Raw genomic sequence first — 26,153 nt, 5'->3', positions numbered from 1 at the left:
ACTCAAGTTCGCGCAGTTGCTGTGGTGCGCCGTTGTGTGCTTGGCAAAGTGTACGCTGCAATTATTTTTAATGCCACAATGGCCATCCACGGTATCCATGGCAACTGCAACACAACATCCAGGTTGCAAAAACAAACCGGCCATACTGTATGAACGATTCTTACTGAATGAATAATAATAATCTGTTTGATTAAAAACCAAAGGCTCTTCAAAACGGATACACGATAGATTGTTGTGATGGACATTTACTGTATGTTATTATCACCCATCTGTCATTGGCCTGGGTCAACGTCAACAGACTTCAGGTTCTTGACGCTCTGGAGTTGCACAATATTTGCCTCTTAGATGTACATGTAGTGGAGTAGCAGTACAAAGTATCCATAAAAAGTACTCAAGTAAAGTAAAAGCACCTCAAAATTGTACATAGTTACTTTCGACCTCTGCCTGTTCTCCGGGGCCGCGGTCTCCCATCAGCCTAATGCATCTGTGAACGTTTTCTGCCCGACTGTCTGTCGGGCACAAAACTCTTATCTCCATATTATAACTTTTCATGTTTTTTTCATCACACACAAGTAGCAGATCCACAAGCTGGAAACTGTGCTTGTAGATCTGCTACTTTTGACGCTTCAAATACAAATGATGGTGCAATTACTTTTAATACGTATGAACAGCCTCCGCACACACACATACACATACAGTACACACACATTTACATTCCCTATTTAGAGCCAATAAAATGTCAATTCAACACACACACACACAAAGGCTGAAGTCCTGGCCTCTTGACCTCCTTAACCTGGAGGTCGACAGCTGTTGGATCGCACTGCTATTAGTGGAGCAAAGAGGAGCCCACACACACACACACACACACACACACACACACACACACACACACACACACACACACACACACACACACACACACACACACACACACACACGCACACACACGCACTCACACACACACACAAGAATTTACAGTACATAGAAACAAATGCACCCACACACGCACAATCCATTACGTATAGGCCACCCACCCATACACTACAGTACATACAAACAACCATGCACACACACACACACACACACACACACATACTGTAGACACCTGTGCGTTGACTCTCTCTCACACACACACATACTCATCCTACACAGATGGATGCACGTGCACGGCGCATACTTACATACACACCGCAGTGACACAAATATCTACTGTCAAAGTCAGCTAACGGCACCTCTCGCCACATTCTCTGTAATGGCGTGCACATACAGTCACATCAACAGGAAAACATGCAGAAGTCTAAGCCTGTTAATGGCACAGACCACTTTAAGACTCCTATCTTTCATTGGGACCTTTTTCGGGCAGGATTCCCATGGTTGCCAGACTGGTGTCACTGAAAGCTAGCCCGGCCTTTGTGAATCCAAACGTCAACACTAGAGGATGGAACGTTCATTTGGTGCTCAGATAGATAAACAAGGTTGAATTCTTCAAACGGTGCCTGCTGAGTGATTAGAAAGGACAATGCTGCAGTGTAAATACTGTACAGTACTGAATGTCCGGGGCCGGTAGTCCATTCTAGAGATTCCTTCTTAGCTTTAACATCAATTTCTATGCCTGTGAATTACTTCTCTCAGCCAACGCAAGAAAGTGAAACTCAAGAGTGCTCTTAATTTCTTAATTTCAACATTGATGGCACATCCCTGAACCTCTATCATTGTATTGCAATCTCAGTGAATAAAAGTCGTCCGAGCCCCAAACCGCTTTGGGCCCGGATGTTGTTTCAATGTGCCCTGCGGTATCCAAAGAGTCCCTTCAATAAAACCCTGCATAAACAGACATAATGTTCCTGCGTGAGTTCATCTGAACATGCAAATCCTCACGTTCCAAGTACAGTACCACAGTGGAAACCTGCAATTAGAGGAAATCAGAGAGCTACTCAACTGGCAAATAGACTTTCTGCCGAGCGCTGAAAATGGCGCATGGCGCAGCCCATTCAATTAGGATCAAACTTGCAATCCTGGCGTTTCACAATGACCTTTTGCAACACAGCAATTACTGCAACAGTTCTCCGGAGGGGGTGGGGGGGCTGCAGTTCATAAAAACCGAAACAGCCTCTGCAAAGTCGTAAAAAGGTCCCATACATAAAAGTCCTTGCAGGGCCAGAATGTTTGCCAAGTCCTGACTCAACTGAATAGGGGAGATTCTCTCTGTTTATGCAGTATAGTGCCTGTGCTCACTAAGCCTCTAAAGATTATCGGCGCTGACTGTGAAATCCCATTTTACCTTGCAGGTCGTCAGGGCCGGTTATCCTGGCACTGTAAAACTACTCTGACACGCTCATTCATTATACTGGCCCTGGAGTCACTGCTGCATCTCTTATGCGCACTGTGCTTCCTGCACATGCACAATGAGGCTTTGTGACCTCAATGTGCTAGGGCTGCAACCTATCAATTATCTTCTCAGCGATTATTCTATGTATTACTTTTCCAATTAATTGGATAGCTGAGAAGCGCGTTTTTTTATCGTTTTTATTTTCATACATCAATGAATCGAAGCAATTTGTCTTTTTTAATACATTTCTTATAATCGACAAAATCTGTTAATCTCATTAATCACCCTATTTTATACTTCGTCGTACAACGGCGTCATGCAAAAATAGCATTGCGTTGCAGCGTGACGCGTTGTGAGCTTATAGATCTGTTTTCTTTTCTTTTTATTAAAATGTTTTCATAATCGATTACATCGATTACATTTATTAACTGTTGCAGCCATAGTGACGGTATACAAGGATAAGGATAAGGAATACATTGAGTGAGCAGGTGGATATGTTCAGTCTAGCAAAATAGACACTTGGTCTTAAATAAAAAATAATATCCCACGATTTTGTAACCCTTATTTTTCACCCGGTGCCAATTTTCAGCCTAAGGAGGCCAGGGCCGAGCTCATGCCTCCTTCAATGCATGAGAGCCTGACAGGGGGGAGTTTCCCTGGTTGGACGTAGCGAGTGGAAGGAACACGTTATTCCAACCAGTTCCCTTCCCCTCCATCAGGCGCCCCGGCTGTCATGGGGGAGGCGTTATAGTGACCAGGATTACTACATGTTTTTGTGAGGGTATTAACTACCCTGAGAGACACGGGGAGAACATGCAAACTCCACACAGAGTGGGCCCTTTCGCCAACCCCACCTAGGGTATGGGCGCTGATGACGCGGAAGAGAAGACACGCCCCCAGTGCCCACAGCGTCCCCCCCCAAATCGAACCCAGGACCTTCTAGCTGTGAGGCGACAGCGCTACCGACTGCGCCACCGTGCCCTCATAGACACTTGGTCTTAAGACCAAATAGGTCTTAAGTCACAGCCACAGACCACCCTATAGGACCAACATGTACCCAATAGCACACACTCTGCAAAACGACACATGCATGCCTCTCAAACGCCTTGCTCTGACACTAAAGGTGAAACCGTGATTTTATAGCTTCTGGAAATGTTTTCACCTGCACGAAAAGCATTTCTGCCTTCCACAGTGCCATTTTCTCATTGCAAAATTATAATCATGCACCTTATGTATATTGGACTTTGTTTTTGTGTTCCTTTCTTCCTCTCTTCCCCATTCTAACTGTTCCTGTAACTGCGATGCAGAGAGCTCGCACGAAAAAAAGCACCTGCAAATGATTCTGAAAGTGACAGCTTTGCAGAGGCGAAGGACGTGCTGCACCATGAGATGCCCCACATTCCAAATCCTCCGACCGCTATAGCACTCACACAGGAAGCGGTTGAGTTGAGTTGGGACTAGGGCCGGGGGCCTGGGGTCAGGTGGAGCGGGGTGGGGGTCGCGCTGACCGGGTGAGAGGGAGGGTGTCGGGGGACTACAGCATGGATGCTACTGTTTCAGGTTACAGCCCCCCTCCCCCCCACACACACACACAGGGGAGGAGGGCAGCCAGTAGCGGAGGCGACTGACGCCCACCTATTTCTGCAGCCGCTATTTAAAGGACTGATTGACAAGCTGAGGGCTGTGTATGTGTGTGTGTGTGTGTGTGTGTGTGTGTGTGTGTGTGTGTGTGTGTGTGTGTGTGTGTGTGTGTGTGTGTGTGTGTGTGTGCGTGTGTGTGTGTGTGTGTGTGTGTGTGTGTGTGTGTGTGTGTGTGTGTGTGTGTGTGTGTGTTGGTGGGGGGATTGGAGAGGGAACTAGGTTGCTGTCTGGCTAGCAGCTGAGAGGGATTGGGAGTGGGGGGGAGGCAAAGACAACTAGTGCACTGCAAACCTGAAAACACGGTAATGCGCTGCATACTTTGAACCCTGGCATCATGTGCTTCTGCCTTGCACCGTTAAATCCTCTGTGTTAATAATAATAATGTGAAAAATGTAATTACGGGTCCATAATCAAATGGACCCTCATAGCTCAAAGCTAAATAAACACTGAAGATTTTCCGGAGTACTTGGCCTCCAGTTGTCTCAATGCCCAGTAACATTTATACGCAGCATTATTAGTATTGTCAGCATTGCTTTGTTTGCATTCGTCTTCTGATCTGCACTGTGACTCTTAGTAACACAAAACTCCATCTGTCGCAACACTGGAGCACGTCGATACAAGCAAGGTTCGATTTGAAAAGAAGAAGAAAGAAAATAGGGGGTTGGCATTTACTTCTCTGTACGACAAGTAGAAAAAAATAACGTATCTACAAGCTGAAAACTTAAACAAAAATATAAAAATTAAAATTAAATAAATAAATACAAATTTAAAGAAAAGAAAATGTTGAATTATTATATTATTTAATCCAGCCTGACCAGAAGCAGGGATAAAACATCCCCACCCCACTGCCCATAACAATTAATGACCAGAATATATGAAATATGAAACATGAAAAGCAGAGGCAGAGGCATTTACCACGTACCACCACCAAATGGAACCCTGGTTTCATCATTGTTTGCTACACCTCTGTAAATGACTTTTTTTCCCAGCTAACACAAGAAAGTGAAATTCAACAATGCTCTTAATTTCTTCAACATCGATGGCACGCCATTTTCAATTAGCTGAACCTCCATCATTGTACCCCCCACCCCAGCCCCCACCTCCACACCAGCAAATCGAACCGTGGATGCAGTGTTGTTTCAGATTAAGTTGTTTAGGTGTGTCTGTTTTAGTTTTTTGGTCCTTTACTCGCGATGGCCCAACTGCACCCTGAGAGCTTCAGGCTGGCCCACGGTTCGATGTGGTGGGTTCTTCCCGCTACAAAGTCTCATCATCTGTGCACGGGTGCAAGGAATCTGTGACAATATGGGTTAACGGGTCAGAAAACGACTGACCACAGCACTGGCCTACACGTGACAGCGTGAGAGTGTGAAGGGGAAGGTCTCTATTAGCAGCTGAGAATGAGTGGAGACAACCTATCCATCACACCAAGTTTGTGTGTGTGTGTGTGTGTGTCTTACCCTCTACCCCGGGCTGGTTGAAGTTCTCATAGGAGTCCCAGCGGATGAGGGGGTCTTGGGTATTGTAGTCCACTGACACGCACGGCCCGTTCTCCAGATGCCCCAGGCCTGAGGAACACAATGCAAGAGGAGTAGTGTGTATTGTGTATGAATTCACATGACTCACATGGAAAAAAAAAAAATCCTTCTTTTTTTGGGGGGGAGCAAGCATTTTAATACTTTTTTTTTTTTTTACCGTATATACTTAATTGACCGTGGTCCCCCAGATCTATAATAGGCCCCCTCCTTTTTTTCCCTCTACACCAAATGTCTTTGACCAAAAAACTTAATTGACCGTGGTCCCCCAGGATCTATACTAGGCCCCCTCCTTTTTTCCCCTCTACACCAAATGTCTTTGACCAAAAATAGTTGATCTACGGTACAAGCTCACGGGAAAGTCTCTTTTCCCGATGTAGCCCAGGCGGACAGGGTTTTGAGGTTAGGTTTAGGCATCATTTCTGTGAGGTTAGGGTTAGGGTTAAGGTTAGGGTTAGGCATAGTGTATATGAGGTTATGTATATGGTTAGGGTTGGGGTTAGGGGTTAGGGTTAGGCATAGTGGTTGGGAGGTTAGGGTTAGGGTTAGGCATAGTTTTAGTGAAGTTAAATGTTGGGGTTTAGACGCAATCAAGGCGAAACACCAAAGAAAGAGGGAGTCCCACAAGCTCACAGCGGGTCGCAACGCAACCTGTTGTGAGCTTGTAGATCGGCTATTTCGCCAAACGTTCGCCTTTATGACATGCCCAGGGACGCCGGGTTCAAGCGGTTAATATAACTATTAATAAAAGATGTTAGTCTTTTGAATAACAGTTGTCCCTTTGATCTGACTAACGCACATGCATGGTCAGTGGGCTGCAGGCACCAAAAGGGCCTAATGTGGCCCCGTAATTCAGTCATTTATTACCTTTACCTTTGATCTTCTCCGGTCCAAAGGAGAAGACAAACTCTACTTTGCCATACTCTGGAAATCTGTCATCTGTACAAAAATAACACACAGATACAATGATCAGTAAAGTAGTAGCTCTCTCTATCTACCTATCTATACATCCATCCATCTATAACAGTATAGTGAAGAGGTGAACATTCTGGATACTGATGACGTTTTCTCAGACCGTCTGTCTGAGAAAAAACGTCAATGCAGATGGTGCACAATTGGCTGGTAATCTTCCACCGGTAGGGGGCACCATTCAGCCACATGTAGGGCATGAAAGATTGTTGGTTGCACACACTTGCACATAGCATGTATAAAATATGAGCAGGAATTGTGTTCCATCAAGGTTAGTCACAACTAAGGCTTCATGCACACACTCACATCACAGGAAACCCCATGTGTCAGAAGAGGAAATATGTCATTCACAGCAGCTGTGTGTAAGTGAGCGACTGTACCTTTGAAAGTCTCATCCAGCTCGCTCTTTCCGAACACCACTCCCAGGTCATGGATGGCACACGTGTGGAACTGCACACGGAAAACCACGTCTCTGTTGGGGCTCCTGAACCTCTTGTGGTAACACTTCAACTGGGGGGGGGGGGAGAGAGAGAGAGAGAGAGAGAGAGAGAGAGAGAGAGAGAGAGACGTGAATGAACAAAGAAGACAGTCAAGTGCTCAATCAAGTGATTGGGTGATTGGCTGATCAATTGATTGAGGCGTCATTCAGAGAATAGATGAATTTCAAGCAATTTATAAAAGAATTTCTTGATCAGTCGATATTTGTTCAGTCAATAAATCAATCAATCAATCAATCAATCAATGATGAATGATAGGTACATAAAAAAGGGAAAAAACAAATACCAAAATCCATATAGACAATCAGTCTCAAACCTGAGGACAAAAGTTCAACTCCAAGTTCAACTCTTCACTCAACGTCCTGCGTACAACAAACGAGCATGACTTTTTAAATCACTTGACAACAAGGCAGGCGCGCCGTCAGCGAGGCGTTGAGGCTCATGAGGCACGCCCGCGCCAGCCACTAGACAAGTGAGAGCCTGTGTCGAGCAGCCGACGGCCTTGCACATTGACAAGCGCGCACCGTCCCAGTTGGCAAGCCGCGGTGGGTGGAATAGGATATGGCATGACCCAAAGCGAGCACTCCCTCCGCGATCCTGCCTCGCGTCTCAGCAAATCACAACTATATTGTTTTGAGTACGACTGGCTTGGGAATAACATACATACATGCCAAGGCTATTTAAAAAAAAAAAGGATTTGTGCAAATCTTTAGTTTCAATATATATATATTTTTAAAGCGAACATTTATAACTCAAATCTTTCCTTCTGGGGATTCTACAAATGTCTTCCTAACAGTTTTTTTTTAAACGTATGTTACTATATATCAGTGGTGCTCAAACTTTTTTCATGTCAAATGATATGTATTTGGCCGCGGACCCCCATCTGAAAATATTTTGTTCCAGACGCAAAGATTTCCCTTTAAAAATCTATATTCAAATATTTGCACAAAATGTTCAAGATTTTTCCAGAAAAGCAGAGATGAGCTTGTATATCTGCTATTTTTGAATAGCCAAAGCCTCGCGTCTCAGCAAATCACAACCATATTGTTTGGAGTACGACAGGCTTGGGAATAACGCACACACACACACGCCAAAGGGTCGACTCACCAAGATGTCCCCCTTGAGCAGCAGACCTGGTTCGATGGTGATGCAGATACTGGTATGGCTGTCTCCTTGCACGTTGCTGAAGGACACACATCAATAGAGAGCCGTGTTCACAATTTTTGCACAGGGGTAAGGAACATAATCAAAAGAACCTACAAGTGTGTACATCACAAAGAATTTGAAACAAACGTCCGTACTATATTCCTGACGTGTAGACCGGCTGCATTGCCTGGTAGATCTTGAGGAACGGACGACAGCCTGCAAAAAACACAGACAAAAAACACAGGCAAATCAATAAAACATTTTTTAAAAGTCAAAGAAAGCAGGACATTTCTCAACAATGACGACACACCTAAACTGTAAAATCCTGAGTGTTCATTTAACTCCATAAGTGGTGTAAAGTAGCTAAGTACATGTACTCAAGTACTGTACTTAAGTAAACATTTTAGGTATTTTTTACTTTACTGGAGTATTTCCAATTTTCAGTACTTTTACTTCTACTCCACTACATCTCAGAGGCAAATATTGTACTTTTACTCCACTACAATTATTTGAAAACCTTAGTTACTAGTTACTTTGTAGATTTTGTTTATTATTAGAAAACCACTTCAGCCCTATATACATTTCGGCCATTTGAAAATAGCCGATCTACAAGCTCACAATGCATCGCGATGCGACGCATTGTGAGCTTGTAGATCTGCTATTTTCAAAAGGTTTTAATGCAATTAACTTGTGTAACTGTGAAATGGGACATTCTGCATAATGAGTACTTTCTACTTTTGGTACTTTAAGTACATTTTGATACCAATACTTTTGCAATTTTACTCAAGTACATTTTGAATTCCGGACTTTTACTTGTAACAGAGTATTTCTACATTGCAGTATTGATACTTTTACTTGAGTACATTTTTTAAAAACTTTTTCCACCACTGGCAAATAGAACCAAACGGACTCGTAAGGGAAACATGTTTCTTATGATTCCGTAACAGTGGGATCCTCCTCACCTCCTTTGGACTCAAAGTTGGGGATGCCGTGCATGATGACGTGGTGCAGGAAGAGAGGCTTGTTGTTGATCTTAATCTGTCCAGACAGCAGGCCGTTGAAGTAGCGCACGTATCTGCACACACACACACACACACACACACACAAGGGGCACAGCAGTCCTAGGTTTACTACACTGACTGGGTCTAGCGGTGCAACAGTTAATTAAACTAGCCATATTAATCAATTAAAATATATATATTGATTCAGTAAAAAAAAATGTTTAAAACATTTCAGAAAGAGTGAAAACAGCAGTTCTACGAGCTGATATTATATCGTCACATGTCCAAAAGCGTTGCTTTCCAGGAAATGGAAAAAAGGACCTGTGTTCCAATGGCTCTAATGTAGTTATTTAGTCACAAGCTCAGTCAATATTTATAAAACACACAAACAGAATAAGGCACGGCAAGGCAATTATATTTGTAATTTTAACAACGAGGCAATTCAATGTGCTTTACACAAAACAAATGTAACACTTTCAAAATGTTTGGGAAATTACATGACACGGAAATAAAAGATCTCACAATGGGTCGCATCGCGACACGTTATGAGCTTGTACATCAGAAACAGGGCATTCATTTTATGTAAAAACTTGAAATACAGATACGAGGTTTCTGCCTGTTAGTGACGATTTACAAAACTAAAACAAAAACAAGAGAGTGGACAGTCCCTTTAAGATAAAAATGTCCAACGGCCAACATGGAATAAGCTTTCTTTGTACAGTAGCTACAATCGATTGATAACCTGAGAAGGTGGACATTTCAATTAAATATATCAACAGCCTACTTTGAATGCACAGCAGCAGCGTTCAGTATGCTGAACTGTTGCAGGAGGGGACATGTCAAGAGTGAGCCTGTACTATACAGTAACAGTAACAGTAACAGTATGAGGACCAGTCGGGGGGCCTGTTGAGTTAGTGCGCTCTGGTTGTTAATGATGATTATGATGATGATACTAAGTGTTGACCTTGACTACAGGGTCGGCCTGTGTATCCCACTGCCCCCCCCTCGGCCCCCCTGGCCCTGCTGTCAGTGGACAGATGGTTTGTCCTGAACTGGAATTCAATTAGACCCATGCAGCCACGCAGCCATGGGAACACAGCTGGGCTGAAGAAGAGGCTGCGAAGAAAGGGAAGCGTGTGTGTGTGTGTGTGTGTGTGTGTGTGTGTGTGTGTGTGTGTGTGTGTGTGTGTGTGTGTGTGTGTGTGTGTGTGTGAGAGTGTGTGTGTGTGTGTGTGTGTGTGTGTGTGTGTGTGTGTGGGTGTGTGGGTGTGTGTGTGTGTGTGTGTGTAGTGTACTTGGGCATGCATGGTAAAACAAAACTTAGGAAATCGTGTGACCAGGTTGTGACATCAGTCGTCTAACGTCAGTCACCGATGACATATCTATGACGTATCACGCCAAATTTGGGCAATGTTTCAGTCTGATCAGAGCCTCATTGACTTGCATTATAATATGAAAGTGAAAAAAATACTTCAAAACGTCTAAAAAGATATGTGAAAAAATATATAAGTTGAGGTACATGCTGTGACCTACTGGCAGCATGCTTAAATGTTTGGTGCTGACTGGCCCACCCATTCAATTCAATCCTATCAGTGCTGAAGTGTTTCTCAGTGAAATATCTTAATTCTACCCTTAAAGCGATGTCCTCTCCAATGGAGAGAGGTAACGCAACTGTAACGCGTAGGATTCAAACCCGGGCAAACCCATAAATGCTCATACAGTAGCGTGGCACTCGGTGCCGCGCTATGAGCTTGTCTATCTGCTATTTTTGAATAGCCTAATGAATCTAAAAAGACACAGATGTGTTCCCGGATTGAATGGGTTAAGAAACATTGCATCTGCAGCTATTTCTTTCCCCCACAAATGCATACGATGCTAATGTTTCAAAATAACACAAACCTGCATGATGCTAATGTTCTAAATATAACGTATTTATGTACCTCATACCACACTTTACGTTCGGCTTTATATGCAATCAAATAATACAACATAATAGGATAATAAGATGAGTCTATATTTGTTCAATGAAATGTAATTGAAACTGAACTACTGTATATAAGTCTCTAATAGAGTATAATGCAGTGGTTCTCACAATTTTGAATTTTAAGGACCCCCAGTGTGGTATGCATTAGGCCACGGACCCCCTTAACTTTGAGTGTGTGTGATCCATTTGGTTCAATTTATACACTCTCAGAGTTAAATATCTGAGGGTTCATTTGGCTCCTAACTATTAATCATTTAGCTGGGGACGCCCTGGAACACCCTTAACGACCCCTTGGGGGTCCCCGGACCCCACTTTGAGAACCCCTGGTCTAATATATCGTCTCTGTCGGGTGGTAACCCTGTCCAAAACTTTGACTTTCCGGGATTCAAATTCAAAAGCATCAAAAGTAGCAGATCTACAAGCTCAAAACTCGAGCTCGTCGAGCTGGTACTTTTGATGCTTTTGTGTGACGCTGTAGTATGATCAAGTAGGGCATTAATTTACGAAAAAAAACTAAACGTTAAAATATGGAGATAAGAGGTTTCTGCCCGACGGCAACGATTATGGTCTCTTAGCTTGGTGCGTTGCTATGGCAGCGGTAGACAAGGCCCAGATCCACGTCCTCTCTCGTTGGCCCACGTTAATCCATTAAGGCCGGGAACGCATCTGTGTCATTTTAAGATTTATTTGGCTATTCATAGCGCGACAAAGAGTGCCGCACTATGAGCTTGTAGATCTGCTTTTTTTTTTTTTTATCGTGGACATTTGTGCAAATCTTTGAATATACATTTTTCAAAGCGAACATTTTGTTCCAGGGACCCCCCAGAAGCACAGATTTGAGTTACAAATGTTCGCTTAAAAAATATATATATTTAAAGATTTGCACAAATGTTTTTCAAAAAAAAAATTGATCTGCAAGCTCATTGCGCGGTACTCTGTGCCGTGCTATGAGCTTGTATATCTGCTATTTTTGAATAGCCAAAGAAATCTTAAAATGACACACAGATTGCGTTCTCGGATTGAATGGGTTAATGTCACACATGCCAGACCGTAATATCTCAGACTCCAGGGTAGAGATAAATATATCTGAAGCAGGAAATAGCAGCGGGGCAGAGGGCAATCCTATAGAACTGCCAGAGAATGGCTGGGCTGCAAAACGCTGTGCGTTGGAGGTTACTGAGTCTAATGTGTTCTTATGAACAATCTAGACCAGCGGTTCCCAGACAATGGGTCGGGACACATTTTTGGGGCCGCAAAACAGTTTTTAACGGGTCGCGAGGAAACATCCCTCTTTTGCATTTCCTACAAAAAAAAGTTTTTGTCAATATTATTTTAAAAGAAAATACATTAAGCTATTTCAGAGGAAAAAAAACAATGTAAAAAGAACAATATTGAAAATAGTAGATCTACAAGCTCACAACGCAGATCTACAAGCTCTAAATAGTGTTCACTATTAAATAGTGCTTAAGTGGCTCATTCATAATGTATTTTTGTACATTTGGGTGCTGGCGAGACCAAATGTATCTTTTTGGGTCTCAGCTGAAAATGTTTGGGAACCACTGCTGTAGATCTTAGATTCTACCCTAAGGTCAACCAGGAAGGAATCAAGGACACAACTCACAACGATCACAACACTCTGCAGTTTGCGGCAGATTTATGCATTGCCGCATTGATCTACGAAAAAAGTGCTTCAACCAAATAAATTGTATTTTTTCTGTTTATGATACGTTCTTGTTGAGTGATTTGCTCATACTGCTGCAGAACAGCTGCTTTCCACTCCAGCTGTGCGACACAGAGGTTTTGCTTGAGTTCAGAGTTCAGAACCACTGGCTTACAGGAGGAGGATAGTTGGACGGTGTAATTCCCAGGTGTCTGTGGGTCTTTGTCGCCCTCTTGAGACAGAGTGAGCTACTTTCAAAGTGAGAGGTTGCTTCGTCTTAACACTGAGCCGCTTTCCATTGGTTTCATTTGTTCTTTTGTAGATGGACTGGCAGGTTCAAAAGTCTATCCTCTCCATTGCAATCTTCTAGATCGGCTCTTTGAAGGTATATTTACTCGCGCCCCATAAAAATGGGTCCGCGACCCATAAATGGGTCCCGGCCCACTGTTTGGGAAACACCGAACTACTGTACCATCAAATCCTGCCATGTGCCCAAGAGACACCCGAGGAATCCCTCTGAAGGAAAAGATACATGTCTCTCTCTCTGTTCCGAGACATTTTTTCCACAATTATCTCAATTAAGCTTCAATTGGAGATAAACCAAACAAAACAAAAACAAAACAAAACAAAAAAAAGAACCTAAAGAATTTCCTCTGTGAGACATTCCAAAAATAAACTGGACTGGAAAGAGTAAGTGGAGAAGGAAAGGCTAGTTAGAGCATTTTCAGAACCAATGTGGATGGGCTGGATGCCAGCTAAGTCATTACCATTGTTTTTACTACTATTTTCATGATGTGCGAGTCTGACGAAGAAATAGTTGGAAAGCACCATAGGAAATGTTGAATGAAAACGTTTTGTTGAACTGTTTGCAGCTACTTATGTAATAATGATTGAAAGAAAAAACTATTGACCTGAAGCATACTACTTTTTAACCACATGAACCCTTATTCAACATTCAAAAATGTTCAAAAGTCCGATCCATAAGCTCACAATGGGTAACAACACGACACGTTGTGAGCTTGCAGATCTGCTATTTTTGGTGACGATATTTGGTGTAGAGGGGAAAAGGAGGGGGCCTAGCCTCCCGCATGAGAATGACCTCGGCTACATTTAAAATGAGGGCCTGCCCCTCGATTGTACTCCAAGTTTAAATAAAGGTTATGATGAATTAACGCAATTTCTGCTCATCCATGAGGCAATCCCCACTTGTCCAGTGGGGATATTGTGCTTATGAGCTTTGAGCAGTACCGCTTGTACTTGTAGTTGTCCTACAGCAGGGTTTAAATGCCTCAATGGAAGAGTAGGGAAACCACCTCCAACCACTGCATAATGCAGATGTCATATTGTATTAATATACTCTACCATGGAAGATTGGCTGTAATTACTTTTTATTCATTCAAATGAAGTCTGGATTGCAGCGTTAAACATTAACAGTTCAGTTGAAGAATTTGTCAAGCATTTTGGAATAGAATAGAGTCTTCAATAATGTATAACTTACTTGCAGTAAAAGTCTTTGGATTAGAGCATCAGCATAACACCTAGTCTGTAAAATGTCCCCGTAGGACAGTGGTTCTCAACCTTTTTAGTCTGTGACCCCCCAAAATAATCATATTTATGGATTTATGGATATTTATAAGCACTTGGAATTGTAGGAGTTGAGGCATTACATTTAGTTTGACTCGGTTCCACAGATAGATATTGTGAAAATATGGTGAGCTTGTAGATCGGCTAATTTGAAAAGTTTTGCCTCTTTCTTATATTATTTCACAATTTGGCCAATGTTTGACCGGTTTTCATAGTATAGTTTGTTGATTACTTTTGATGCAGTTGCAGTAATGGTCTTTTTCTTTTCTTTCTTTCTTTCTTTTTTGAGGTATTGAAAAGGTCTTAAAAGTCCTTAAATTGTCACTTCGCTGTCATCTGGGGACCTCCTCCAAAAAATCATGTGGGGACCCCCCTGAGGGTCCCGACCCACATGTTGAGAACCACTGCCATACGAGACGTGATGGGAGACGTCAAGTACAACAGGAAGTGAGATAACAACTGACCTTTTCTGGGATGGCTGGCCCACAGGAAGTGCTTTGTCCTCGTAGAAACGCTTCATGGCAAACCTGTCCAATGCCTGGTCAGCGCTGAAAAGAGCAACATGAGAGCAGTGTTTAGTGTTCCGTCATACTCTCACGAAAATAAATAATAAATAAACTCTGTTGCATTGTTGCATGGCTATGTCCTTCAGGTGTTTTGCGCAACAAAATCAGCAACCTTTTTTTATGGTTTTCAAACCTCACACAATTAATATACTGCATGTTAAAAAGAAAAGCAGACAACAGCTTCAGACTTCAGGATTGAGATGTTAATTTATAATTTGTGTAGAACAACGTGTGAAAAGGTTATGTCAACCCCCCTTTTGCATAAATCAAACAATCCTATAGGGAGGAAGCATATCTGGCGAGGGAACCCATTGCAAATTCACTTCCGTGGTTTTAGGACGACCAATTGGAACAATCGGGTGAATGTAGAGCGACCATAGTTTTGAAACCCCCCCAAACCATGCATACCCATACCCGTGTATGTGGACAGGATGGGGGACGATTATTTTTTCAACCCCATGGATGGTGGTTAGTTAACAATGAGTAGGACAGAACATGATAAACATCTACAGTATACTGTATATAAGCTCTTAAAACAAGTATGCAAATATTATTTTTATTATTACTACTACAACAACTGTGGTGAAAATGGTCAGGTTTTCACCACAATTTGGCCGCAGACCCCCGCTTGAAAAGGCTTTGTAGAGAAGATTTGTATTGTTTTTCTGTGTTTTTCTTTTTTTTGTGCTTTTTATCTATTTTTCTCCCCAATTTAGTCACTATGCCTCCACATAATTGAAATAAAAATAATAATAATGGTGGTAGTGATGTTGGCATCAAAATATACAGTGTATTTATAAAAGGGTGATGGAAACCGGGACATTTTAGTGTTTTACAGATATTTGTCGGGACTGGGGCTTGAATGTCCAGCTTGAAACCAGGACATTCCTGGACAAACTACTAGCAATAATGAGCAAGTCAGTCCTGGCAAGGACTGGTGTTGAGAACCATTGGGGATTCATTTGTCTTACAACCTAGAGCTCTAAAAAACATTTATCCTGGACTCTGTATTAACACAGGAGGAGAGGAAAGCAACTAACTACATTTACTCAGGTACCGTACTTAAGTAAGATTTAAGGAAGAGTTTTTTGACTTTTAGTCTACTTTACTATTTCCATTCTCTGCAACTGTATACGTCTACTCCTCTACATTTTGGAGGCAAACAATGTGCTTTTGACTCCACTACATTTACTTCATAATATTAGATTCTTTGCAGATTATGATGAACAATATAAAATATATTGTGGGGGTCTCAAGCTGGCCAGCAGTATCAACAATCTTATACAATACAGTAATATGTATTATTCTGAAATGGACCATTCTGCACAATGAGTACTTATACTTTTGGTACTTTGAGTGTATTTAAGTGTATAAACTTTTACTTAAGTACATTTTCTAATGCAGGACTTTTAGTTTAACAGAGTATTTCTACACTGTGTCTACACGTTTACTTGAATAGAAGATCTGAGTACCTCTTCCACCACTGGTCCACTGGTATTAGTGTTTTGTCTTGTGAAACTGCAGCCTTGGAGAACACTGAGATTTAGGCCTGTTTAGTTTATGCTTGCTGGCTTTCACTTCACATCAATTACAGAAGGCTTGTATGTTTTCATACTGTTCCACCCCCACCTATTAACATCTGGTTCCATTGAAGCAGCGGTTCTCAAACATTTTCATGTCAAGGACCCCTAAATTGAAAATGTTTAATGTATTTGGCCGCAGATTCCCGTTTCAAAAGGCTTTGTAGAGACCCCCCATGAGGGAAGATTTGTATTGTTTTCTGGTGTGTGTTTTTCTTTTTCCTTTTTCTCCCTTTTTCTCCCTAATTTAGTCGTTATGTCCTCCACATAATTAAGTCTTCCACACACACACACAAAATGTGTGTTGTCACTGCTGTTGTGTCCTACTGACTCACCTGCCAGTGAGGAACCCCCACCGGGAGGACGCAGAGCCTCCGCCCCACTCCTCCTGCTGACAGGTGCCGCCGCAGCCCGTAGGAGTACGTGTGACAAATATCACCCTCCCCCACCCGACTTCCACACAATTGGCCCCGAACACGGGCCAATTGTGTTATAGACGCTCAACAAAGCCGGATAAACTGCGTGCGGGGGGGCAGCTACATTACCACTGCCCCACACGAGCGCCATGAAGATTTGCATTGATGTCATATTAAAAAAATTATGCAAAGTTTTTCATAATGAACAAAAATGCAGGACCCCACTTTGAGAGCGACTACGTCAAAGCACTTTTTTCTTCTTATTCCTCGTCTTTGTATTGGTATTGTTTGTGTTGGAGCGCCTCAGTGCGGCTGCAGAGTTCATGTGCAACCTCTTCCAGAGAGAGATAGAGACACTAGAAACTCTGCTGGAGACACAAAACAAACTGTGTAGACTTGGCCCTTTGAAATAAAATGTATTTTGGCCCTAAAAAATATATATATTAGTCGACTGCCAGTCGACTATTGGCAATTAGTCGCCAATTAGATTCGACTAAAGAAATCCTTAGTCGGGGACAGGCCTAGCCGTTATCGATCGGACCGCATGTCCCCGCGCTACGGTCGGACGGTCTCGGCCCCCCCGACGGAGAGATCTGAACCGATTAGCCGTCTGTTTCTTCAGCATCAACCGTTCGCCCGGAAAACCCTGCGCTCCGTTGTTTCGGCGAATCCCTTTCGCAAGCACATCAGAGTGAGAGGGTACAGCGTAACGCATCGAGACACAGGAGGTCACAGCACGCGAGTTAACATTCATAACAGTGTAAATATTCAGACATATCCCTGAATGAAATTGAATATTCATAGCCTAAGCCCCCTTTGTTTAGGTTTTCAGATAGAGAAAGGCATTCCTTTGCTTGGAAAAATAATCACATATGTTCAGAGAGAGAAAAAACATTTCTTTCTTTTTTTCAATAAGATTTGGCAGCACAATACGGAGCACGTAAAAACAACTCTCTGTACCTCTGTTGGTAATGGAAAGCTGCAACGCAAACATTCTGAAACCATTTGTTTTGTTCAAGTCAAGGGCTGAGTGGTATGAATGGAGGCATCTTTGAGGATGATTCATGGACGCATCAATTCTAATCAAAAACAGAATCTCTGGGCATCTAATCTTGATTAAATGTCTTTCTCTTGCCCTCTCGGAAATCATTTGCGGTTGGCTTATAGTATATTTAAAAAGACAACGAATAAAATAACATAAAATGTGAATGCGGGTGTGAATAGGTGAATGTAAATGCACATTGTAAAGTGCTTTGGATGAAGGTGTTTTATAAATGCACCATTTATGTGAAATGTCATGTACCTGGCGGAGATGTTACTGTAGTGCATGTAAGCAGCCACCACCACTCCCGCTCGACCCCGATTGCCCTGCGTGAGAAAGAAGGGAGAGAGAAGAGACAGAGAATGGTTAGTGCAGGAATTATTCATTGCACTTTGCAAAAGCTTGTTAAAGCAAACAAAATGCATTATTAATGTTATTATTATAAAGATGTCTCGACAACCCCAGTTTGAATTTGTTAGCATCCTCTCCAGGAAGAGGAGTTAAACAGATTAGAATTAAGGTACAGTAGGCTACATTCCCATTTATATTACTCGTCTTTACATTAACGTCTTAATGTAATGTAGCTAATGTAAACAAATGAACCCTAACCGGTCCTTTTGGTTACATTTGTACACTCTCGGAGTAAAGATCATTACACGCCGAGAGCGCGACGAATGAACGATCAGAAATAGCATTTAGTATGGGAAAAAAATGTGGGGAAAAAAGAAAGACAGAGCAATGGAATTTAGTTTCAAAATCGGAAAACACTTCCCTTTAAATTAACATTCTGGATTTTACAGTGTACTCGGGGGGCGGACCCAACTTCAAGTTGTGAGCTTGTAGATCGGCTCACAATATTCATCGGTGGAACCGAGTCAAACTAAATGTAAAGCCTACAATTCCAAGTGCTTGTCAAGGTGGGGGGTCCCCAGTTCAAATATGATTATTTTTGGGGGTCTGAAAGGTTTGGGAACAGTATATTTTGCTCTTGGTGTAATAGCAAAATGGCCACTGTGTTTATGTGGTGAACAGTGCTTATATATACCTTGTTGTTGAGCACCACCACATTGCGAACGTCGTTGTTGAGCCAGGTGTCCACTGCCTTACACATGCTGCAGATCTTATCCAGCGCTGGCGCATGATGGTCCGGCCAGCCAAACTCCAGAACCTGACAGGGATTCATGGATTAAAGCAAAAATAACGTCTCACGACTGAAGATGTTTGTTTTGACCAAGTCCTAATGTGCGATTTGTGAAACAGTGTGAAAGGAGCCCCCCCCCCCCCTCCACCGCACCCCCCAACAAACACCAGCACTGATTTCTAAACAATTAACACAATATGTAAAATTATGATGTTTTAGTTATATTTGTCGCTGCTGTTCTACATACTGCCAACCAGGTGAAGAAATCACAGATTGAGGCTTTAACTTTTCAGACTATTAGGGTTTTTCTATGGAGGATAATTCTGAACATAAATAAATTTTACCACTTCAAATGCTCTAATCTTAAAATAATAACCAAAAATAGCCTATCTATGTGCGTAGATCGGCTATATTCGCTGCGCAACATGCTTCCATAGAAGACATGATGGCTCTATGGAATCCAAATGACTGAAATCAGTAATTTGGATGCGTGTTATTTTATACTTTGTCACACAACGGTGTGATGCAAAAAAGTAGTGAAAATAGTGGTTCTACCAGCTCACAACGCGATCCATCGTCGATTAAATCAATCGTACTTTCGTTTACCCTTAGTGACGACTGGGAGGCAGCCGTCATGGCTGAATGTCAGAGGAGGTAAAGAAAGTACGTTGTGCCTACATACAGCACTGTATTCACAGTTTCCCCATATATTTCATATATTCCAAATATCCAGACAGCGTGATTGTTAATGAAGTTTAGGTCTCAGGGAATTGGACACCTTGTGGTTCAGCTTGAAGATGTCACTCCTTCGCTCGCTCAGGTTGAGCATCTGTAAGCAGAGAATGAAAAGGGCACACATCAGAGGATTATTATAGACGCATTCAACAATGAAGCACTTCTGAGCCGTCACCTAGAACACTTTTTTTTTTAGCTTTCTATTAATGAGCATGTGGCAGCAGGGCATGAACTAGGCACCATCTGCGAGCGGGGATGGCAGCTAGGGATGTCTCTGTCGACACACAGGTGCACCTGCCGCTTATCAGGTAATTAGGACACACAGGCATAGGGGCTGCAACTATCGATAATTTTCTTAGTGATTATTACGTTTTTTGATTAATCAAATAATCTAGAAGCAGTTTTTTTTTAATATATATATATATAAAAAATCTATTAACCACTTAAGGCCTATTTTATACTTTGATGCAGTTTCATGCAAAAATAGTGAAAATAGCAGATGTACACGCTCAAAATGTGTCCGATGAGCCTGTAGAATCAGCTCTTTTTCACATGTTTTTGTCTATGTTTTTTTTCCCTACAATGATATTCCCAAAATAGGGATAGATTATTAATCTATGAATCTATTGTCTTCTTTAAATAATCAATCAATTAGTTCGATTAACTGTTTCACCCTCACAAAGGCAGGTTATACAGTATGTGTGCTCGAACCCATAGATACGTGTATGCACGTATCTAAACCGCAACTGGCCGTTGCTGTCCATTGGAGTGACGCATGAACACCAGCCATCATATTGGCAGTTCAGCGGAGGGTTTCTCACCAGGTAATGTTCGCCGTGTTTGGAGCGCAGCATGGAGGCCACCTCCTTGAGGTTGGTGGCGTAGCTGCGCTCGTCGGTGACGACGGGGAAGCAGACGGAGATGATCCGCTCTGTGATGTACACCAGGTCCACCTCATAGCCCTCGTCCATGGCCTGGACCTGACCCGACACGATCTGACCCCTGGGACAGCAAACACGACAACCTTTAAACCTCTACCTTTATTCATCACCGTGTTTGTATCCTCTGCATCCTGTATTTTGTCTGCAGGGTGACTGACTACACTCTAAAAACCTCAGTGTTCATCAACAAATGTTACTGTGTAGCTATGCATGTCATTGTGAATAATGAATCAATAAATCTGAATAGTCTTTTTCTCTACTCAAATACTTAATACTCTTCTTCACTCACAGGTTCAATACTCTTCTTCTCTACTCAAATACGCAACGCTTTTCTTCACTATTCAAAAACTCGATACTCTTCCTCACTACACAAATACTCAATAGTCTTTCTCACTACTCAAATACTCCATACCCTTCTTCTCTACTCTATTACTTTTTCTTCTCACAAGTAAGGACAGGAAACCAAAATGAATAAGAAGTTTGCATTGTTTGTCTGATACAGTATCAGACAAACCATAGTACAAGATTTCAAATATTCGAATGCCTCTGCTGTCACGCATAGTGACGGCATATAGATAGTATTCATAAGTAGTTTGGACACTGTATTTGGACTCCGCATTTGGATTCTGTAATTGGACACTTCAAAAGGGTGGACAGTGTTTGTTTGATAACATAATTGCGTGCATCACAATACTGTGGGAACGGAATCTTACGGCGGCGGCTTTCCTCCTCTTGTCTCTATACTCTCGAGTCTCGACCTCATAGATCCCTGCAAAACACACACAACCACACACACACACACACACGCGCACGCACACACACACACACGCACGCACATGCACACACGCACACACACGCGCACGCACGCACACACACATGCACACACATACACACACACACATACATAAGCAATCTCCATCTGGTAATGATGAGGAGGCCTCCACACATTATTAAATTACAATCTGACATTGGGTATAAGAAAACAGATCATGACGCTAAACCTTTAAGTGTTTTTGAGTAGGAGAGAGACAGACTGAGAGACAAGCAGAGAGAAAGAGAGAAGAGAGGCAAGGAGAGATCGAGAGAGAGAGCGAGAGAGAGAGAGAGAGAGAGAGAGAGAGAGAGAGAGAGAGAGAGAGAGAGAGGAGTAAGACAGAAGAGCTGTTTGAAGAAACCTTATATCTGTAAGAAAACGGATTATGGAACTAAACCAAATGTTTTCTTGAAAATGTCTTTAAGGGATGGAGAGACAGAGAGAGAGAAAGAAAGATTGAGATAAACATGGCGATGTAAAGAAATAAAGAGGAAGAGAGACACAGTGACAGAGACAGGGGAACATAAGAGAAAGATCAGTGTGTTCCAAGACAAAATAATTAACAGATGCTGTCATGAAACCGACAACTGCTCCAATTAGCTTGTCTCCTATCCAGCTATTTTACTGGGGAAGCGTCCGGGTTTGGCTGTGTTCACTGCATCAGGTCTGCAGTGTTATAAATGTTACAAAACATCAAGTAGCGCTGTTGCACAACCACTGCCTCACACAGACACAAATGTTTTCATTGTCATTTGTTTTGCTGGTGACAAAAAAGGTGTGATCTATTCTATTGTGTTCTGTTTGCCTAGTGTTGCACAGTAAAACCCCCAGTGTCAATTTATCCATTTGTAACTCTGAGAAGGAGCAAATGTTAACCAAATGGACCTTTTGTACCCTCTCGGAGTTTAACTTAAAACTGAGGATTTTACTGTGTGTATATCGTCACAATCTGGAGGGTCAGTAAGCCGTTACAAAAAGAGGACACCGTCCAAAAATGACAGCCACCCAATCATGCCTCAAGATTATCTTCATGATAACACCCACCCAACCCCCCCCTCTTTTGCATTCTCCAGTTTCTTTTCCCACAGCATCATTAAGCGCCAGCAGCACTTGGCGCTGGTCAAGTGGAGAACCCAGGCGATGGGGTCGACTGTGGCGACTTGGAGTTGAGAAGAAGTCCGGACAGACAAACACACGGGCGGCGAGGTTAAGAACACTGCTCCCTGAGCCCCTCCGTGTTGCTGTAGCCTCGCTGAGATGAGGCTGAAATCCTCCGGAGCCGACAAAATGAGAACCATAATTCACCGTGATTTGACAGGAACCAGATGCTGTACGTCGCTGGTGTCTAGCAAACTGAAACAGGCTGTTCACATAGGGGGGGTTCCGGGCGGGTAGGGGGTTGTCACACGAGGTTCTGGGGACGGGCGGGGGGTTGTCACATGGGGTTTCGGGGCGTGGGGAGGGGGGGGGGGGGTGTCGCGTGGTGTTGTTGTACAGCGACTTGACAGATCACAAGAACAAGCTGTCGGCTTGCCGATGTACTGTACGGCTGGATTAACAGAACACAACATTGGTGCTGTGTGTAATGTAGCGGCGCATTAATGGAAAGCACACATTGTGTGCACATAATAGTAGAATATGCATGCACACACACAAGCAGAGACCCCCCCCCACACACACACACACACACACATTAACACTACCGATGAGTTTAGAACATACAGTACCACTGAAAAAAATCCATCAAATCAACGTTTTCATCGTTTAAGGGGCCATCGCTTAATTTCATCTTTCATCGTTGCTCGACAATGTTAAAATAACACCAGGTTTTTTTGTTTGTTTGTTTGTTTTTACGGCAAAAGTAGCACCATTTTTGGACTTCCTGCGATGGGCGTAGCTTACCTTGATGAACAGGTACCTGGTACTCCGCCTCCAGGAAGTACGCAGGGAGTAAAAACGTCTACGGATGGAAGCACCCACAGTCATACTGCCCTCCCTTTTATAGCAATCCAAATGGTCTAGTCTCCGCATTAAAAGAATTATAAATAAATACAAAATCCAAAACGGAAACGTCCCCTTTATGTGTTAAAAGTAGATGGAACCAGTCTGAGGGTGTGGATGTAGAATCCTCAAACAAAACAGAACCCTGTTCAATCCTTACAGAGGAAGAGATGTTACAACTGCACGCTTCGAACCGGCGCTCCAGAGTAACTGGAGATGCTGTGATGAGTCATAAACGCACACCTCCCTCTCTCTTGTATTCTTGTCTTCCTTCTCCTCTCCGTCGTATTTCCCTGCATCTCCCTCCACGGTTTGTTTATTTTCTCTCTTAGTTGCTAACCTCCTTCCCCAGTTACCCGCCCATTCGGTGTTTCCTTCAACCCCTCCTCTTCCAGTCTTGTTATCTCTCCTTATTGTATCTCTCCTTGTTTACTTCTCTCCCATCTCCCTGCAGCCCCGCGTTTGTGCACGTCTGAAGGCGTGCGTGTACTGCATTGCATTGTTTGCGTGCTCGCTTGAAGTCTCTCTAAGGTCTTGTGACTGTTAAGACGTTGTCACAAACACTGCGTTGGACCAAAACTCAACCATGTCCCCCTCAACATGAAATGCAATGCAGATCTCCAATTTATGTTTTACCTCTAATTTCTTTCCTCTCCTATTATCTCCTAAGATAATATGAGACCTTTATTGATCCCGCTGGGGAAATTCAGGCGCCAAAGACAGTACAGCAGTTAAAAACAGATTACAGGGCAAGGAGAAAAGTACTGTAGATACAGCATGATGGAGAGACATCACAGCCAAGGCAACACCATCTACTCCACTCATCTCTCCTCTTCTCTCCAAATCCATCCTCGGTTCCTTTGAAATCATCATATTCCGCATGCAGACACATGGAGGCATCAATTTCAACACACACACATTTAAGCTAAGTATAATTTTCGAATATTCGTGCCAGTCCCCAAAATTTGATTTTCATGTCAGTCGAAAAAATACTGTATAAACAAAACAAAAAAAAGTTATAATTGTATTACTATTATTTCTTATCAAGTTTTACATACAATGATGTAAAAAATACACATGCTACTGTGTGTTTATGATGATGATTATTATTATTATTATTAGCTCATGAAAATCAGTTGATAGGCCAATGCATTGCTGCATTATAGGCTGCGATGGTGAATGGTGTCATTCAGATTTATTATCGATCAGCTAAGCCGATCAACATTCTGAACAATTATCTTAAGTGACGATTTATACACAATATCCTTTGAATTTAATGATACATTCTATATTTAAAAAAACATTTATTTTTTTTAGTGGGAGAGGTCAAATATTCAAATATTCGAAACAGTAGAATATCAACATGCACATTCCTATAGTATAGGTCAGCCCAGTACGTGTATATTCATTCTCAACACAACGGTGTGTTGACATCATGTGTTGTCAGTAGGGTTGCCACCTTCAATGTGGAGAAATAATAAGGGATTAAGCAGTATACTATGTCCACCTCGGGGGAAGTCTGAGTTATGAGGAATTGAGAGAGGTCTGCTCTTTAGCTGTTCGGACAATACACAGAAATCTACATTTATAGGGCAGGTGGCAAGCATTGACATCTATTTGCTAATAAGTACAACCAGGTAGGAAATCTAATGGATAAGAACAGAATGTCCCATACCGTGTCAGGGTCGGGAGAAGCATGGGGCACGTAGACCCATGACCATACTACTCGGCCTCGGGTCTTCTTCTGTGTCCACGCATCAAGATCAAGAATCAAGAGGGGTTTATTTGTCACTCATACAGGTACAAGCAGCGAAATGTTGTTATTCGTGTTCGTTACGGGAGTGTTGCTCTTCAGGCATGCTGTTTAACAGGCCAGCATGCGTGATACGCAACAGAAAACAATTGTCAACATACTTAATTTGCTTTATTTTACATTCCCATTGACAAGCCAAGTGTTTGATTCTGCCTGCTTTTTTGCTTCTTTTTTTTTTGTTTGCACGCATGCGTTTTCGCTTTCAGTTGTGGACGTGGTGGATTATCGGGGCCGGGTAGACTTTCTAAAATGCCCTGGCGTCCGTAACTAGGGGCAAACCCGTGACAGTACAGGGCAGGCACAGACAGGATTTTGGCACAGGAGACAAAAAGGCACAGGAGGTCGTACCTGGGCCCTACGACAGATTCGCTGGCCTGTGTTTTATCTGGTTCATTATCGTTAAATCCACTGTCGATGTGTGTGTGTGTGACAGACATGTGCAATGGGGCGTTTGTGAAAGCACAGAACAAATCTCGTCCCATATGGGTTCAAAGCGGGATGGATATTTCATTGTCATTTTTACAGGACGATTGCGTATTTTACGGGACAGGTGGCAACCCTAGATTGTGTTGTTATTATTAATATGTGTGTACTGTGTACAGTATTTACATATTGTGCAGAAAAGGCACAGGAACGTGTGCTGTTCCAAACCAGATGGGTGTTGTGAATGTGACACCTTAACAGAGAGCCGTCCATGGAGCTGACCTCGACAAGTCCCCACACGACCACACCCAATGACCATGGTGCTTGGATGG

At 42.6% G+C, this 26,153-nt stretch overlaps 1 protein-coding gene across 1 annotated transcript in view; it reads right to left on the bottom strand.

Moving 5' to 3' along the window:
* The window catches only part of LOC308080572 (tensin-1-like), a 142,953-nt gene that overhangs the window by 50,656 nt on the left and 66,144 nt on the right, over positions 1-26,153 (bottom strand). The window contains 12 exon segments of the mRNA XM_080422466.1: positions 5,434-5,541; positions 6,376-6,447; positions 6,858-6,987; positions 8,082-8,157; positions 8,276-8,336; positions 9,083-9,195; positions 14,814-14,897; positions 18,215-18,279; positions 18,999-19,121; positions 19,873-19,923; positions 20,651-20,831; positions 21,484-21,539. Of these exon segments, the coding sequence (XP_080278592.1) occupies positions 5,434-5,541; positions 6,376-6,447; positions 6,858-6,987; positions 8,082-8,157; positions 8,276-8,336; positions 9,083-9,195; positions 14,814-14,897; positions 18,215-18,279; positions 18,999-19,121; positions 19,873-19,923; positions 20,651-20,831; positions 21,484-21,539 (1,120 nt within the window).

The sequence above is a fragment of the Gymnoscopelus braueri genome (genome assembly GCF_963280865.1).
Source record: "Gymnoscopelus braueri genome assembly, chromosome: 24".
In the NCBI taxonomy this organism is placed as follows: Eukaryota; Metazoa; Chordata; class Actinopteri; order Myctophiformes; family Myctophidae; genus Gymnoscopelus; species Gymnoscopelus braueri.
Note: the sequence above shows the minus strand (reverse complement) of the source record. Positions and strands in the feature narration are given on the sequence as shown.